General features: G+C 34.8%; 2 protein-coding genes across 2 annotated transcripts in view; both read right to left on the bottom strand.

Moving 5' to 3' along the window:
- jar (Myosin heavy chain 95F jaguar) overlaps positions 1-16,910 on the bottom strand; it is a 51,809-nt gene extending 34,899 nt beyond the window's left edge. Inside the window, exon 1 of the mRNA XM_076115750.1 lies at positions 16,771-16,910. The gene's annotated coding sequence lies outside the window, so the exon portion shown is untranslated. The remainder of the gene's footprint in view (positions 1-16,770) is intronic.
- Positions 13,050-13,767, bottom strand: LOC142973754 (myophilin-like). Its single transcript, XM_076115747.1, has one exon. The coding sequence runs from the start codon at positions 13,678-13,680 to the stop codon at positions 13,117-13,119; it is 564 nt and encodes a 187-aa protein (XP_075971862.1). The 5' UTR covers positions 13,681-13,767; the 3' UTR covers positions 13,050-13,116.
- Positions 16,911-17,187: the final 277 nt, after the last annotated feature.

Below are 17,187 nucleotides of genomic sequence, written 5' to 3'. Positions count from 1 at the left end.
GGCGGCTATTCGGTTCGCACATTCAATTCAACAGTTACACATTGTGTACAATTGTCTGTTCGGCATTGTACAAACAATAACGTCCGAAATCTCCCGTGTTTGTCGTACAACACTATAACTTGTGTGAACCCAGCATTGTTCACTAAACAATGACCCGAATGCATTCTTAAATAACGCAATTGCATGTTCACTTGAACCGGTAATTATCTCAGGAGCCTTGATACTTTAAACCTTAAGTTTGAAGTGAAACTAGTAGCATAATAAGATAATTGTTATCGTAAATCTAAGAAAACAGATCAGAAGGTCGTTTTACTAACACCTGAGAGTAAACTTGAATGTTCTTTTAACTTGATAGTAATATCGCAGATGTTTTCGTTCAAGGTGATTTTATTTGTACGTAGTACTAACTGCATTGTACATATATTATGCAGATACGAAGTTAGAGAACACAATAAATTGGCTTCTATTACTTTTTCTATTACTAGAGATACCAGGAAAATTTTGGGTATTCTGTATATTTATCTTATCAAAAACTAACAAATATATATAAACTAAAAGTATCTACGTGTAATCCTCAAATGTTTTTGATCTAATTTTGTCATAGATAATCTAATTTTATTTAAGATTCTATACGCTAAAAGGTTGTTACTTCTTGAACCGATATGGTTTTATCTATCTTCTCGTACAAAAAAAGCAGAAATTCTCAATAAGTAACTATGATTACCATACGAGAGTAAGAATTACTCATAGTTAGTTTGTTCTCCAACAGCATTTATGTTTACAGCATGGTAAAAATATAGATACCACACGATGCATTAAAAACCTCTACATTCAAATCTCTCTTAGAAAAAACATAATTATGAGTTGCAAATCACCTTCATAAACTACTATAAACCACTTAGGAAACAAAGTGCTAATTAATTCACGTGCAGCATAAATGTTCCGTGAAAAAGAAAACACCAATGTATTCAGATTATTCGCAGAAGGCTTATCTCCTCATATCTACGTTAAAGGCGGGTCAAAGCACCTTATTAAGGCGAGTTGTCGATAACAGAACCAACACTAACATCCATCATGCCAATGACCTTTCACATTTTTAGACCATTTATACAACAATAGCCTTCCTAGCCAACCTTGGAAGGTCTTCAGACACCCTTTGCTTTGGTATTTTCAACTTTATCGTTGATAGTGAGAATTGATATCACCTTGACAGTTTTGTGGTAGTGATATTTGTGCTCATTGCTGACCTCGCAACCTCTAGTTGTGCCATTTTCATAAAATTGATCCGATGGACCGCACCTTTCTACTTTCTTGTGTCAACGGCTGTTAATGATGTCCGACACAGCTATTTTTGGACATTGTTCTATGTGCTTTAGGCAAAGGGTGGAATAGATTTTACGACTGGGTTTTTACCTTAGTTTGAATTTTATGACTAAGAAATATTTAATCCATTTTCCTTTATGCTAGATTAAAAATGTGTCCTCCAAACATCTTTCTTATCCTGTTCAATTTAACTTAAGTGACTAATTTCTTATAATTGTGTAACTATTTAGCATAAAATCATCACTAAATATTTATTAAGAGGGAGTATATAGTTCGTCACTTCCGTAACGAAGCCATACACTTTCTTACAAATAAAAATATACATCGTAGTAATACTACAAATGAATCCTTACATACGACACTTTATTCCGATGCTATGATACTCCGTGAATGACTAACTAAGAGTTTAGACGATGAAAATGTGTCTAAACCAAACCAAAAAGGTATATGAGGATCTCTATCCCTCGGTTTCTGAGGTACATTTATCGATCGTTTATCCATTCAATAGCGTTTAAACTCATACAAAAAATGCTATTGAATAGATAAACTACCGCTAAATGTACTAAGAAACCGGGCATAAGTCCTTCGTATATTAGCAAAAGATTAAACCATTCAAATGACTAAAGCAAACAAAATCTTACACACTCCTCATTCAAATTCACAAGAAGCGTAGCCGTTAATACACTTAATACCATTTACAAACAAAGAAACAAACCCACGGTGAAATGATACTTTAATAAATACGTCTGCTACGTACTTGACATTCAAACAGTCGGTGTCGCAGGCGATAAGTAGTACAATTGAGGCACAATGTAGATGTGAAGATACAGTGAGAAAACGATGCACTGATAGAAAGGTATGACATACACCTATTAACTAAGTGAGATAAACTTTAACACACTTATATGGGGAAAAGAATGACTTAAGTGCGAATGGAATTGTAATAGGTGAATGCTATTTCATTACTGAAATTGTTTTTGTTGCTACGTAAAGATGTGTGAGGGGAAACAGAGAGCGCCAATTTTATTTGATAGTGAAGATCCTACAGTATTCCAAATTCCTAGTATTAGTACTAAAAAAACCTTTTGATTGCAATAATAAAGTTACAATCGGTCTAATGAAATATTTGTAAAAAAATACTATAGGAGCAAATAAGTAAAACTCTATTATAAAGTCTTTACATAAACGACCCAGGTAAAGCTAAACAAAACCAATTTAACTGCATTACTGCACAAACCTATTGTTTTTTAAACGAACAACGTGATGATGACGTGTTTAGTAATTCCAAGTATACAGCGTCACTCCATCATGTCAATGTAGAGACAGATGTTTCATAAATAAATAACTAGCCAACAAATAATGTTGTTGCTGACGATGAACTAGAAGGTTTAAAAGGTTCTTTATAATGTTGCCTAGATGTAAAAATTTGCAGAACATGTTAAAATGAAGAAATTAGAAATTGAAAAGGAGATGTTGTAGAATTCTTTACTTGTATATTCAACGTCGCAGGTTATACAATAATGGGTCATACCATCATTGCATCTGATATTTTGAATTTGAAACTTGCATCTGCGTGTTGTGTTCGACAGATGAATATTTAGAGTCTAGCTCTTTTTAAATTTCGCAAAGAAAGTTTCCCAGAAACAAGACTCATTTTGGATCAAGTTTATTTTTAAAATGGACGTTCTCGAAAGTGTGGAGGGTTCAAATGACACCGAGTTTTATAATGACACTATTTATGTGGTAACTGTCACGATTGGTTGACGCCGTGAGTCAGAGAGCGGTGCACAGCTAAATTGGCATTAGCTGACCTCCGGGGTCGGGTTGCGATTTGCGCGCTACTTATTTTGTGATGAAAATTGATCTGAATTACTACTGACTGCTAAATTGTTGGAATGATTTGTTTTGCTTTTACATACATCATGTTAAACAAAGATATACTTCGTACACATAATGGAGTGATTGTCGTAATTTTGTGTCACGCTAGAAAGTTTACATTTTGTTTACAATATCTTTATGACGACGTGTATACTAGCTTAAAATAGATGCTGTGATCACTTTACAAGTCCATAAAACGTTGAATGTTTACGCGTCTAGGTTTACTCAACTAATTCATTAACCTCAGTCTCAAGAAGCAACGAAAATGGAATTCATGAAACATAACAATTAGTTATTCTTTTATCTTATCTCAGTCAAGGCTTAGAAACAATGAAATTCTAAAGATATGAGTTGCCTATTAATCACTTAGCCATGAAAAATACGAATAATATTTTAAGTATTACAGGACAAGTAGAACGGGCACTGATACAAGATAAATAACGAATGAGGAAATGTAAAAGAAGCACTTTCAACGAAGTCGGAACAGTGAAAATCATGTTTACTGGAGATAATATCGAGTCGAATGCGTGTTTCGAAGGCGATGAACGCGTAGATTGCGAAAACATCGTAATGTTTTGCCGTGTAGGTGTCAGAAACTTGGAATACATAATTGATCACTTGATTTAAACGTGCCCTATGATAAACCAGATTTTCTTATGCGCCCACGGAAATAACGTTCTCATTGAAAACGATGACAATACTTTACCTACAAAGCGGTTGGGACTACAGGAAAACTTGTCAAATGGAATTAATATTTATCTACATTTTACGTAATGAAACGTCACAAGGTTAGAGTAGCATAAAATGAGACAAAGATGTCTGGTTTGAAAGATCTGACGCATTAAGCGTGATATACCAGCACGAGTAACATGCAGGCTGAGTCATTAAACGAAGCCACTTTAAAAGCGGCCACCCCGACAGGCAGTGCACGCGAACACTTCCAACAACTTAAATTCACCATACCACGAACATTACAAAACGAAATTGTATTCCCATCACGCAAGTCTGATCACTTGACGTAACTTGTATATTAGAAAAAAAGACGTGCGAACATTAGTCATAGTGTTCCCTCAATGCCAAGGTTGGACCAGCGGCGCCGGTTTTGGTAACGTACAAAAGAAACTGGTTTCAAGTGTATGTCGGTCACAGTCGGACCTACAACGCGGTAAATGTAACGTTCAGAGAATGTAATGTGTTTATTGCAATCGCCGAGCAGCGGTTATTCTTAAAACCGTTGGGCTTAATATCGGAGATTGAAACTGCAGTTTGAACGGTGCCTCTATACGCAGATGCGATGTCTACGCAGCTGTTGACCGCGACACTGAAGTCAATTGAAATGCAAATTGCTTAGAACGTGTGGGGAATTATATTAACTGATATTCAGATTCACAATATCAGCCACTAACGGCGAAAGTTACGATGCATGAGCAAAATGCAATTTACACAGATGTATTAGGGAAAGTGGGTTCGATTAATCATAAAATGCAGCGTAAAAGCAAATTGAGTGAATGTAGCCTTCATATTTTCTAATAAACCATCATATTCTTATTTGTTAAATTGTTACGCCACTGTTTCTCTGCTTCGTATGGTAATACGGCAAGGCAAGCTATCATTTCAGTATTTTAAAGCAGATCAAATATAAAATTTATGATAGCTAGAAGGCAAATGAACTAAAATCGTGAACAGAGAGCAAGGTTGTATCGTATAGTGGGGCAGGTTGCGAATAAAAATGAAAAGCATAATTACGACAGCGCGGACGTATTCGAGATACGTGAATCTGATACACATAAACAAACCTGTCTGTCGGTGGCATGGAACGGATTAAGTATTTCCGCTTGCGATTTTTATAACTTGCTCATTCCTGTTATTAAACACGCAACGAGTTCGAAGAAATGATAAGGAGATCTGCTGAATGATGAAGAAAAGATGAAGGGGTTTTAGTAGATCGCTTTATGCAACACATAAGATTCTATGCAACGTAAATGAGACATTAAAGTTTCCTAACAGTTCTTGATGATGTATGTTACCACAAATCTATTGCACTAATGCGAATAGCATGACTGTATCTAAACGAAAAACACATGCAATATTTAGCTCGTCTTGAATCAAAATCCATTACGAAATAATTATAATGACAAAGATGGTTCCAATTAAAATAATATCAGCTGTAATTACCTGTTGTAATTATCTTTCCTTTCATCGTTTGTGTTGAAACATCGTTCTTTAAGACAAGTTTATTTGTAATTATGAAGACTAGTTTAAATAAAAGACGATTCATTAATTAAAAGTTTGCGTTTGACAAGTTTTAATTAAAACATATTTTAGAAAGACACAAGTTTGTTTGAGCAATTTGAACAATTTTGGCGATATATTTTCAAAATTTTAAGGCAAGATTTTATCTATTTTAGATACATTCCAAATCCTATTTTAAAAAGATTGCATTTGTATAGGTAAAGATGCTATTACCAGTGGAAAAATCTAGTACTTCTGCTACCGACCAAATTGCCCCTGTGGTAATTTACTTTGTCCTGTCCAATGCGCTTTCTATAAAATTACTCGAAGCATGTGGTTCCCGTGTGAAACCACCGCTACAAACAAAACCGCAGGTAACGGCTAGTTCATCAATTGCATTGGCGTAACAGTCTTTTTCTAATATAGACATTTGCCTTAGTAGTTATGCTATTAAATATTAACGATGATAATACAATCGATAGAAACGTAGAAAAACACCTTGAAGTGCCAAGTAGAAATATAATGATATTGGAACTGGGTGTTTGTAGCTTCACTTCGAGAATTTTCAAGGTCCCAGGGCTCTTCCATACACGTACTATATGGTAGGTTACCGGGGTGGATTTTTAGTGGAACACCAAATACACCGGCCTTTCTCCCCCTGGACATTCGAGCATGCGAAGGGATCTTTCCCCCATGAAGAAAAAATAAAAGTGTTTGTAACTAACACAACAGACCGATGTTCTTTGATCCAAATCACAGAAAAGACATCCAAAGCAAGCTTTGATTCGGTATCATTGACTTTTAACGAACCATCTTTAACCTTGAATTTTAAATCCGGACATATTTTGAACTCTGGTTGAGAAAGTACGATATTCCACGACTACCTACTTGGGTAATCTGAACTGAAATAAATGGTTATGCGTTAGGACGTCTGTCTTCATATTTACGAGCCTTAAACCGCGAACTTAGTCCATTCGGTTTTAAAGTTTACTGAAGTCGCGTGTCTGGCTATGATTTAAAGCAATTTTTATATGTATATAGGTATAGAAAATAGATGTTGAGAATACCATAGTTATATGCTATGTTAAATTACTAAGAGATGTGTGACTGATAAAGCATAATAAAATACAGGGACCGTAGCAGAGTTTTTATGCTTCTACTAACCACATAGGAATTAGACGTAATTTTATGTATGTAGTTATAAAATAACTTAAAGATTTGTGCCATTTTTGTCTCAGTGAATAATGTGGCATGTCAGTCACGGGTGTACAGAAGTGACTAATTGATTATAACAAACAGGTGGTCACGAGAATTTACATACATCTACATGTTATATTATGTAATAAAACTATATGCGAGTAGTAAGACTCCCGGTTAATATGACCAGCCAAATAGCCCAAATGATGATCCCAAAAAATAAGTATTCAGATTTATTTATTGTATTGTATAATATGGCAAGGAATTCACTAAAATGTTGTATGAAGACTAAATAAAATGAGTTTTTTTCATTTTCTTCCGTCCCCAGAACCGCAACTTAAAATTGCCAAAGTTCCATAAAGGTTAGCGCAACTGAAACTTAGCCAGCTAACACGCGACAATTTGATATATTAATATTTTCACCTATCGTAACGAAGGGAAAAAAATATAAACACTGCCGCATAGCTAGTACAAACCCTGTCTTATAAAATTGTATTGGGAAACTTAGATAAACTATATCTTGTTCTTAATCTTCTTCGTTAATCCGCAGCTCTCCATTACCAGTTATTAAAACTACCAATCAACATATCAATTGACAATCCAGGCATGATTGAGGTCAAGCCATATCAATACAGGTTAACGAATAAATCAGCCGGGCGCGTACATGGCCATATCAATTGATAGCCGACTCCCCTAGCTGCGACGGAAAATATGGCGATTGGAGCACTTGCCTGTGAAATAGACGAGGGGAAGTTTCTGGAAGCGAAAATAGAAATATGAATACCGATTTCTGATGGCGAATGTTTTAAAACACTCGAAACAGTAGTAGTTCCCATTGAATTTGAAGCAAAAAATAAGATATAGTTGATAATGCTAAAGATTTATGTGGTCGGAAGTAGATATTAGAAATTAACGCTGATATTTCGATCTTAGACAGTTAATTCTATTTAAATACGTTCATAAAGTATATAGTTTAAAATAGATTTAATAATTCTACGAATTAAATAACTCAAACTTAAGTATGACTACAAAAACAAATCAGTTTGTATGTGAATAAAGATATCGGCCATTACATAAACAGAACACGATATAACATGTGACCAAAAGTTAATTCAATAAGCAACCAATACCATAACACAATGGAAATAGGTGAGAGACTTATTGTAACCTATCATAAGGCTTTTACGTCACCGATATTAGTACAGGTGTTTTTGTACGCGTTATTACATTGGAATTCTTTATCAAAGTCAGTATTTATAGTTCGTCTGCGAACTCTGCTATCAGACATTGGCCCTGAGACGTTTTAGTATTAAGTTTTTGAAGATCGCTTATACGATACTAATGAAGTTATGAGTTAATTCCACGCCCCCCTGCCTGTTGTGCTAAAGTCCTCGTGGATCAAAGAACTAAATATGGAGTAGGTTATAAAGCCACGATTTGTGATGCAGCACCAGTAACATCAAAGTTTGATCTACTCGTAAAATACAAACTTTGCCTATGTCAAATAGATAGAGAGCAGGCAAAATGGCAGTTCAATTCTATCACTAAAAACATCGACATGCTATGGTTCCCAATGATATAATTCAAGTTATCCGCTTTTTACATAACAGGGTTGTATATTGTTATCCGAAGCCACATGGCATGTAATTGTGGAAGTAGTACGCTGCAACTATAAAAGTGACGTAACATAAATTAATTACTCGAATCACGCCAAATCTCAGCTGTTCTGCACGCTACGGTGATTTTAAAAATAGGAAACTGTAACGTTGCTCTACAAGAAATTCTTTGCCGCCAAGATTTATGAAATACCGTCCGACAAAAACAAAATACACGAGATAAATTGGACGATTTTCTACGCTAAACATGGTCTACTTTCTAGATATTGAAATGTCTACCTCCTACAAACATTACAGTTTACAGTATCGCGCGATCGCACGCAAATACGGAGGGGTTGTAGAAAGCGCTCTCGATATAAAAGTAATGTTGAACGTAATTAGTTGCAACGGAGTTTGCCATTGCGATCGTAAAACGGATATCATCCCGTTAGTGCCAGATAATCTGACCGACCCGATACGGTAACGGTAAACGAGCCTTCGGACAAGAAGGCAAGCTGACTCGCTGTAGCGTAACGTTCAGAAGCCTTGCAAGAACGATCGATATCGTATTACGTGGGAATGCTGAGAATAGTTTGGAGATGTTGCACAATAACTGGTCAAATACGCAAACGGTTGATACCGATGATATTTTGTGTAGAAATGTCGACTTTCTAAACGGTAAGTGTGGTAAGGTCGTTATAATCGAAGATCTGTTCTTTGATGTTGCTAAATCATTGCTCCAAAGTGGCAATAGCATCGTCTGGGACTTTTACGATCTGTTTTAAAAGGCTTTCACCACCGATAAGTATCGTAAAGCCATATTCACATGTATATGAAATGGAAAGCAATGAGTAAACGTTTTTTGATAGACTCCTTACAAGAGGTAGCTTTCGAACTATTCAAACTGTCGATCAAAATTATTAATTCAAGTCTATACATAAAAAACCATGACAAAACGGACATTATCACGGTGACGTGAATAACCGCACAGTTCTATACACTATTCAATAATGAACCGACACGACTGTATTTATCTAGGCTTAGCTCTTTGTTTCAATTAATCATATTGGACGTTGACAAAAAGCTTTTTAAATAGTGTTCAGTGTAATATACGTCTCAAATGTGACTTTACTGCTTGGCGTGACAGTCTTTCACGATCTACGATGCATTCATGATCATCCAAACAGGTAAATATAACTTTCTCTTTAAAATACGGTTATTAACTATTGTAGTTTTGAAAACAATAGCCACGTGCGTGATCTGTCTACTGCTAGTCCTCGGATATCCGTACTTCCGGTAGGCAGCAGTCCATGACGTGCCTTCCGTTGGGGTGCGACACGACCGTGACGGGCGACAGTCATTGTGCTAATGAGTATGACGTCACCAAACTCATGAATTTAACGAGGTCTGTAAATGTTGTAAAATAAATTCGACTATTAAAGTAACGAGCATGCGTATCATGAGTACCTGAATTATTCGTAATTTGGATGGGTCGTTAACTAAATTTGTGGTTTTCGCTATAAATGCAATGCTTCTTTCACAAGAAATTTTACCATCATACTAGGTTTTCCACCATTCAATTATTATTATACTGACTGATTTACGGCCAATTAAAAATATAATATAATGTAAAAAGATTCAATTGACTAGATCACAACTAAATTATGCATACAAAACCTAGTCGGAAGACTACATTGATGAATGACCGTGTTTGTCAGTCTAGATAGAACAATACACTTTTAAAGACATGACTGATTATGCTTTCGGCAACGGCTTTCTTTTTTAAACAGTCCCACGACTTAAGAGTGCATTCACGAATACACATGTCAGTGGCTCAGTAGGTGAATTAGGAATTCGTGAACGTTCATGTGGATCAAAGCAATGATTAAAAACGATATCGAACTGTGCAAAAATGTTAAACACCACTTTTGATTATCTTGAAGAAAGCTTTACATTACGCAGTTTCAAAAGAACCGCTGCTGCGTTCGCTAAGAATACCAGCAATAACAATTAAAAACTATTACAAATCATCGATTGCTTAATACCCGTCTTTATCTGGCTCGATTGTCAAGTCCTTGATAACACTGGACACGGCAACACTAATCTAAGTTCAGTTTATTCTATTTTGTAATCTGAAGTTTCAGTAATAAGGACTATTATAGCTTGTTTAATGTATACCCATTTGCAGTATTGCCCACATTCGAAGTGCAATATTTGTATTGTTCTATGAAGTCGGAACATAGAATGGCGTTTGATTACGTAAGCCACTCTCAAAAGCGGTTTGTCCTAAATAATGTCTGTTACTGATACCGGTACTGTTCCCCTACTAGGTAACGGTAGTTGCAGAAGTTTGATCGATAAATGATGTCATTCTGTATCAACAGGGGAGGGAGTAGCCCCTCGACATTTGCCAAAAGGTGAAACTACACTGCTTTATTTGTACACAAACGGACATTTTATTCCGAAATATATTTTGCCTTTACAACGCAAAAGCCAGGCCTGTGAATTTGACAGTAACTGTATATTTAAATGAAGGTTCCGTTAGGGTATTTAAAATTTTACACAATTTAAACATGGTGCGTTCATAATTAAGCTTTTTATTTATTTTCGAAGTTTTCTGGAAATCATAAAAGTATTTTTATCGTCACATTAGTTCGAAATCAGATAAGATCATAATCGTAATGTTATCTTAATATTTTTTATCGTAAAATAAATAAAGGTTTTGTGATTACCGGTGCAATAAACAGAAGATACCGAAGGATTAACGATTAAGAAATCGGTATTTGCGATCTTCAGTGGAACTTAGCAAAGTATGTTATTGTGCAATATTGTGTATGTTATAACATACCTACTTAAGATCTATTTTTATTACATCGCATTTCACTTCAAGTACTAGAATGACTTTGACTGATTCATGTACATACTTAAAGATTGAATGCTAAGTGCATTCATTGCAGTCGCTATATCCTATTGAGTGATGTAATAAAGCATAGATTTTTTTGAGATCATGAAACTATTTATAGTAAGTATTGATTATATAACACAAATGCTAAAAGTCTTAACTGCGTTACATCGAATGCAGCGATAGCCTAACATCAACTTATAGGAAAACGGCTTTAAATAAACCGCTTTGAAGGCCAATTTTATCAAGAGAATTAGGTTATACTTTTATCTACAATTTTGTAGATTCTAATCAGAAATTCGGAAATATTTCTAGATATGCCACGTACCTAACGTGTTTACTAACAAAATAAAATGCTAACTTAATAATTCGGTTTGATGTGGAGTGATTTCATTGTAATGGACCCAGCATCGTTCCCTGGGGAGCACCTTTCGGTTAAGAAGAAATATGCTTTGCCAAAACATTCTGTGTTTTATAAAATAAAAGTCAAAATGAAATGTAGATGAGCCAAAATAATGTTCATGATGCTCTTAAACTGATTTCGGCCATGGCGGCACCACGTCGAACCCTAATCACTGATTACTAAATAGTTAATCTTATTGACGCTGATGCAAATCTGAGTCAAATGAACTTTTAGGAATCTTAGCAATAGCGGCGTTTTTCTCTACCTATCGTGGGAATAATTTTTAATTTTATGTATGTATCTAGTGTAAATTCTTTTCCTAACATCATCATATCAACCCGGTCATTGATTAGTATTCGTAATGACAATCTCTCATTACATGTATCAAGGACAAGCATTATTATGTCTAGCTGCGGTAGACTGCATTCATTGTTTAATTGCCCTGGGCATATGAACAATTATATCACTTAGTGACTAGGGCCACGTCATTGCAACAATAAATATACAAATTATGTTCTGAACCCGTTTGTTTATGCTATCATCCGAAAGGAACTGGAATGATTAAATTTTGGTAGAATTTGTTCATCTAAGATTTAAATGTCCTGTTGTATTGAGCATAAAAAATTGCGTTGTATCATTTACTTTTCTATAGTATGTGTAGGATATAAAGTGACATCACTATAGGGTAATTCCACGGGAGTATTATCTTGTTGTATTTTTTTATCTATCACAATCCTTAGTGTTATTGTAGTGTATCAAGGAATTGATTAGGTCATGATTGTATTTCTAAAGAAATTATTGATTACGTTTGTTTTATACCAAGAAGGTAAGATTAATACAGGCTAAACCTTGCAATAATAAACGAGTTTCCTTAAGACAGTGTTTCCAAAAACAGTTTGAGCATTACTTCACTATATTTACGAATAATTTAACTTGTTTTATTACATACATACAATATACATACATAAAATTACGCCTTGTGCCCTTAGGGGAAGGCAGAGACTTGCTTAATTATCAAAGAATTATATTACTATAAGGGGTTCTAACACAAATGCATCTCAATTGAACAAGTGAGTCAAACTTTTAATTGTCCCACACAGGTAGTAGGTACTAGTTTTTGTTAAGCCTGCAATTGTAATTATCTTTGCATTGTGTTTATCTTAAGTCCGGCTAGACGTGAGTATGTTATCATCAAGAATTTCAAGTTATTTAATACGCTTGGTGTATTGTGTTCTGATTATCAGTCGTATAACTGATAAACTTTAGAACTAGGTATTTATTGCAGGGTTTTATTGTAATTACTTGTTTTATATCGCGAAAATAAGATAGTATAATAATGTACTGCATGCCTTGAAAGGTTTTATGGAAATTTCAGATAACTTTATTGTTAACCATAATATTCTATAGCGCTGCAGTCATGCAAAAAGTGTCGCGTTATCTTATCTAAGATTACGATTACCTACATAACGTCTATGGACACAAAACTGAATCACAACTTGCATGAAATGAAATGCGAACATTAAAAAAATGCAAAATTATTTATTACAGTTTAATAATATAAATAAAGGAACATAATATATTAAAAATTACATTTTACGAATGTTGCCGAACGAGAGGCCCGACTGCTGACCCTTGTTGGTGCCGTACTGCAGGGAGATCACGTTCTGTCCCGCTCTCAACTGCTCTTCGGAGAATTCACGGACGTTCTTGTCTGCCTCCTTAGGTCCGATGGACGGCTGGCCAAAGTTACCCGCTTTCCTTCCCAGGGACTGCAGGCATACAACCACAGAGTACAAATTCTGCTTCTCCCAGAGATCGATAGTCTGGAAAGTTTCCTGAGCGGGCACGCCCAACTTCTTCACGGCATCCAGGAAAGCGTTGATGTTTTCCATACACTTGAACGCCATGGTGGACTGATTGATCTTCTTGACTGAACCTTCCTGCAGGGTGTTGACTAGTTTGCAGAGAAGGGTACCGTCCTTCAGGACTTCGTACAAGTTTTCGGCGTCACCGGCGGTGTTGGCAGGCGCGCCGGTCAACTTTTTGATCCATTCCAGGGTCTCGTGGGCGATCTCATCATTGTACTTGCTGTGGATTCTCGCCTGAGCCTCGGCGTTGATGCCAGCCTTTCCCGCGCGGTAATCGCCCATGTTGGATGTTCACAAGTGTACGGACACGTAGCCACTGAACTCCTTACGATAAGCGTCCTTACAATATCAGGTTGACGATACGTTTGATAGCTATTATCGCTCGTTCTACGAATGGTTTATCATTCGATGATATTATCTTGCAGTGTAAACGATTTATAATTATGACGGCATTATAAGTCTGCAGTTATTACGGGCACTTTTTGGAATTTCGGTACTTTGATGCACTGTTGATGGCTTAATTATGTCACATTTTAAAAGGATTATGATTGCTATTGAGCTATTTTAGGAAAAGTTGTGTATTATATTCGCGTCGCTATGTTACGAGCGTCAAAACTCGTACCTCATGCCTATGTAACTTATCCATCAGACCGGAAAGATAAAAATATGGAAAACAATGATAGGTACTCACATGAATACTTCCGTTCAGCCAGCTTTACAGATTAGCTCTTTCTAATACCAAATTCTATGCTAATCAGTCACATTATTATAGAAGTTTCTGGAATATTACTCATTGGTCATTCTTATCATGTTGATAAGTCGTGTGTAGGTGTGATTATAGATATTGTATCAAAAGATAGTCTTGTGATATAGAAACAATTCATAAAATAGTTGCCACGATGAATCTATTTTGAAATCACGAAAAATATTTACCGATGAATGGATATTTGAGCTTGCATGAATTATCTACCAATATTTATGATATATTTGACCTAGTTTGGTAGATGTTTCGTTTCGCAAATTGCTAGCGTGTTGAGAACAACTTATTGTAAACGATCTTTAGTAATCGGAAACAAACTAGGTACTAGTACATTCGTGGCTTTCAGACATCTTAACTTGATGTTAGGAACGAGCATCTATGACGTTACAGTTGACTAAAGGCGCGAGAATTAAAAAAGTCTCTTCTTTTCAACTCTTATAAAACACACTACGAGTTTCTGAAGTAAGTAAACAACAGATAGGTACTTGTATCCTTGTTTGTAAGTTCGTGTATTACAACAATTAGGTCAATTTGTCACCCATGATCAATGGCGACCCGATTTCTGATACCAATAATTGATTGGGCGATTACTGAAGAACAATGCGGTACTTTTGCATTACAAGCTAGTAGGCTAGCGCAGCCGGCAACACATCTGGTAGAGAACTTGCCAAGTGACCTCGTGAAAACTTAATGAGTTTTCGTTCACTGGGAATTTTGTATAGTGGATATTGCAAAATAAACCTCATTTGAGGTTCAAATGTACCAATTTTTTATTGTGTTCTAACGTCGGTTCGTAACAATGGTCGCGCGGTTGATTGTTTCGAACAAAGGCTCGCTATCACAACTCAAAAGTGATAATATCATTGATGTAATCTTGCAAACATATTTACACTGATAAAGATGTTCTGTTTCCTTTACCTGTAGATGCTAATTTTGTATAAGTTATATTGAAAAGTGGAATAAAATGTGACATAAACACCACTCTAAGTGTATTTTTCTATTAGATTAGAAACTTGTGCAGCAAGGTTTATTTATTTTATGTTGATATTTCAAATCTTAAATCTTCAGATTAAATCTTCATACTGTCTTCTACCGGACAATTTTATTTGGAAATACTTTCTATGTTAGTGTTATGTTGTAGTTGATTGCATTTATAGTAAATACCAAGTAAATTGAACGCTCAAATACAATAGAACTATGTTCTAAGTGTCTGCTGTCTGATGGCTTAAGCTTTTGAATGTGCTATTTCTCAAGATCCGTTAAGTATCATATTCACCAGGACAGGTGGTTAAATTTGACTTACAAGTGATGTCAAATTTATTTACCCGTCGGTAAAGTTTAGTATATGAAGTTTAGTAGCAGGTACTTATTTATTCTGACTCAGCATATTTTTCTAAAGCAGGTAAACAGAAGTCAATAAGATACATAATTAGTACAAAAAATATTGAAAAACAAGCCTGAATGTCATTACCATCAATAAGATAGATAAATAAAAATTACATTATATCTACAAATTTCATTGTTTCAAGTACACAATGACCTGTTATTATTTAGTTATGACTGATACTGTATCTTAGATTATGAGGGATTAGTTGAATTTTAAACAAAGAATAGTTTTAGTTTGAATCATTGAATAAGGCAGGTATATTTCATTGTTATTATTATTAATAGTATAAATGGTAAGGTATTTAAAAGGTCATACAATATGAATGAGACAGGAAAAAGGAATTTAAAAGGAATGTTTCTATTGATAGTTATTGCTTGCAGTTTATAGAATATAATAAAAGTCCTTCTTCCCTTACTCGCCAGTATGATGAACTCGAGGCATAAATCCGCGCTTATTATATAAAAAAATCATTGTCCAACAGAGTGATGGTAATGAGTTATTTTTTTTTATGAATGTAGTGATTCTGTGTGCATATGTTGAAAAAAAAAACTTAGGCAAAAGTTCTAATTTCAAAAGTAGTTTTTTTAAATGATAACGAAATCAAGTTGTACATATTTGAAATTGCATGTTTTATGCATAAACTTTGTAATAATGGTGTAACTTTGACATTTTATTACATTTCTGCACATAATTTATTGATTGACCTTACTAATGCTTGCATAATTATTTTTTACATGATAATTTGCACTTTTTTTGTGAACTCCATCCCCAGAAATGTTAAAATGGACTCCCGAGGACATCCTAAAATATTTTTATTGAGATATTCCGATATATGTAATAACTAAGAGAATGTCTTTTCTATAAAGCTATATTATTTTCTAAATACCTAAATATGATTCATTATATTAAAACTCCATGAGGTAATTATTCTAAGTACTTCATAGTTAAGTCGCACACTGCGTAGGCGTAGATTTAGTCATCTAACTGAATGATCACGCAAATTTTAAAATAATATAAGTACACATTTTAAATTAGCTGTTTATTTATATTTTTGACTACCCACCGGCAATCTTACAAGATTCTATTAAGATTCCTGACATAAATATGCTAAAATAACGACAAAACGAGTCGTAAAATATTGATAAGATTACTATGGAATCAAACAATACAGCGGTCAGGTAAAACTTGTGTGAAAAACTGAAAACTCAAAACAAACTAAACTTACCGAAACTTTGAGAAGATGAATTACAACACTTTACACAGTACAGCGGCAATTAGTAAATAATATCCATTTTATATTTCACACGGCACTCCACATACACAAGTCAAACTTTTATTTTTGTTAACAACTGGCCGCGTCACGAGAATTCGTTAACAGCGCGAGACTGCGGAACAAAAAGTTGCTTGCGCTACCTCAGGGGGAGGACAGTCCCCTACAATTTACATTTCACGAATATAGTGGCGCTATCTGTTTTGTGTACTAGTAGCTATAGCTATTATAAGAATTCAATAGATGGCGCTTAACTGTATTCGGTAAATTAATAATTTCTTAATTATTAGTTACCACCATACAGAGCAAAATATTACATGTGTGAATGTTATATATTTTTTTACTATATGTTGATGACATTATTATGTACAT

The sequence above is a fragment of the Anticarsia gemmatalis genome, chromosome 6 (genome assembly GCF_050436995.1).
Source record: "Anticarsia gemmatalis isolate Benzon Research Colony breed Stoneville strain chromosome 6, ilAntGemm2 primary, whole genome shotgun sequence".
NCBI lineage: Eukaryota > Metazoa > Arthropoda > Insecta > Lepidoptera > Erebidae > Anticarsia > Anticarsia gemmatalis.
This window is presented reverse-complemented; position numbering and strand designations above follow the sequence as displayed.

Bases quoted from the DNA above. Each gene is read 5' to 3' on its own strand.
- LOC142973754 (XM_076115747.1), bottom strand. From the start codon at position 13,680: ATGGGCGATTACCGCGCGGGAAAGGCTGGCATCAACGCCGAGGCTCAG.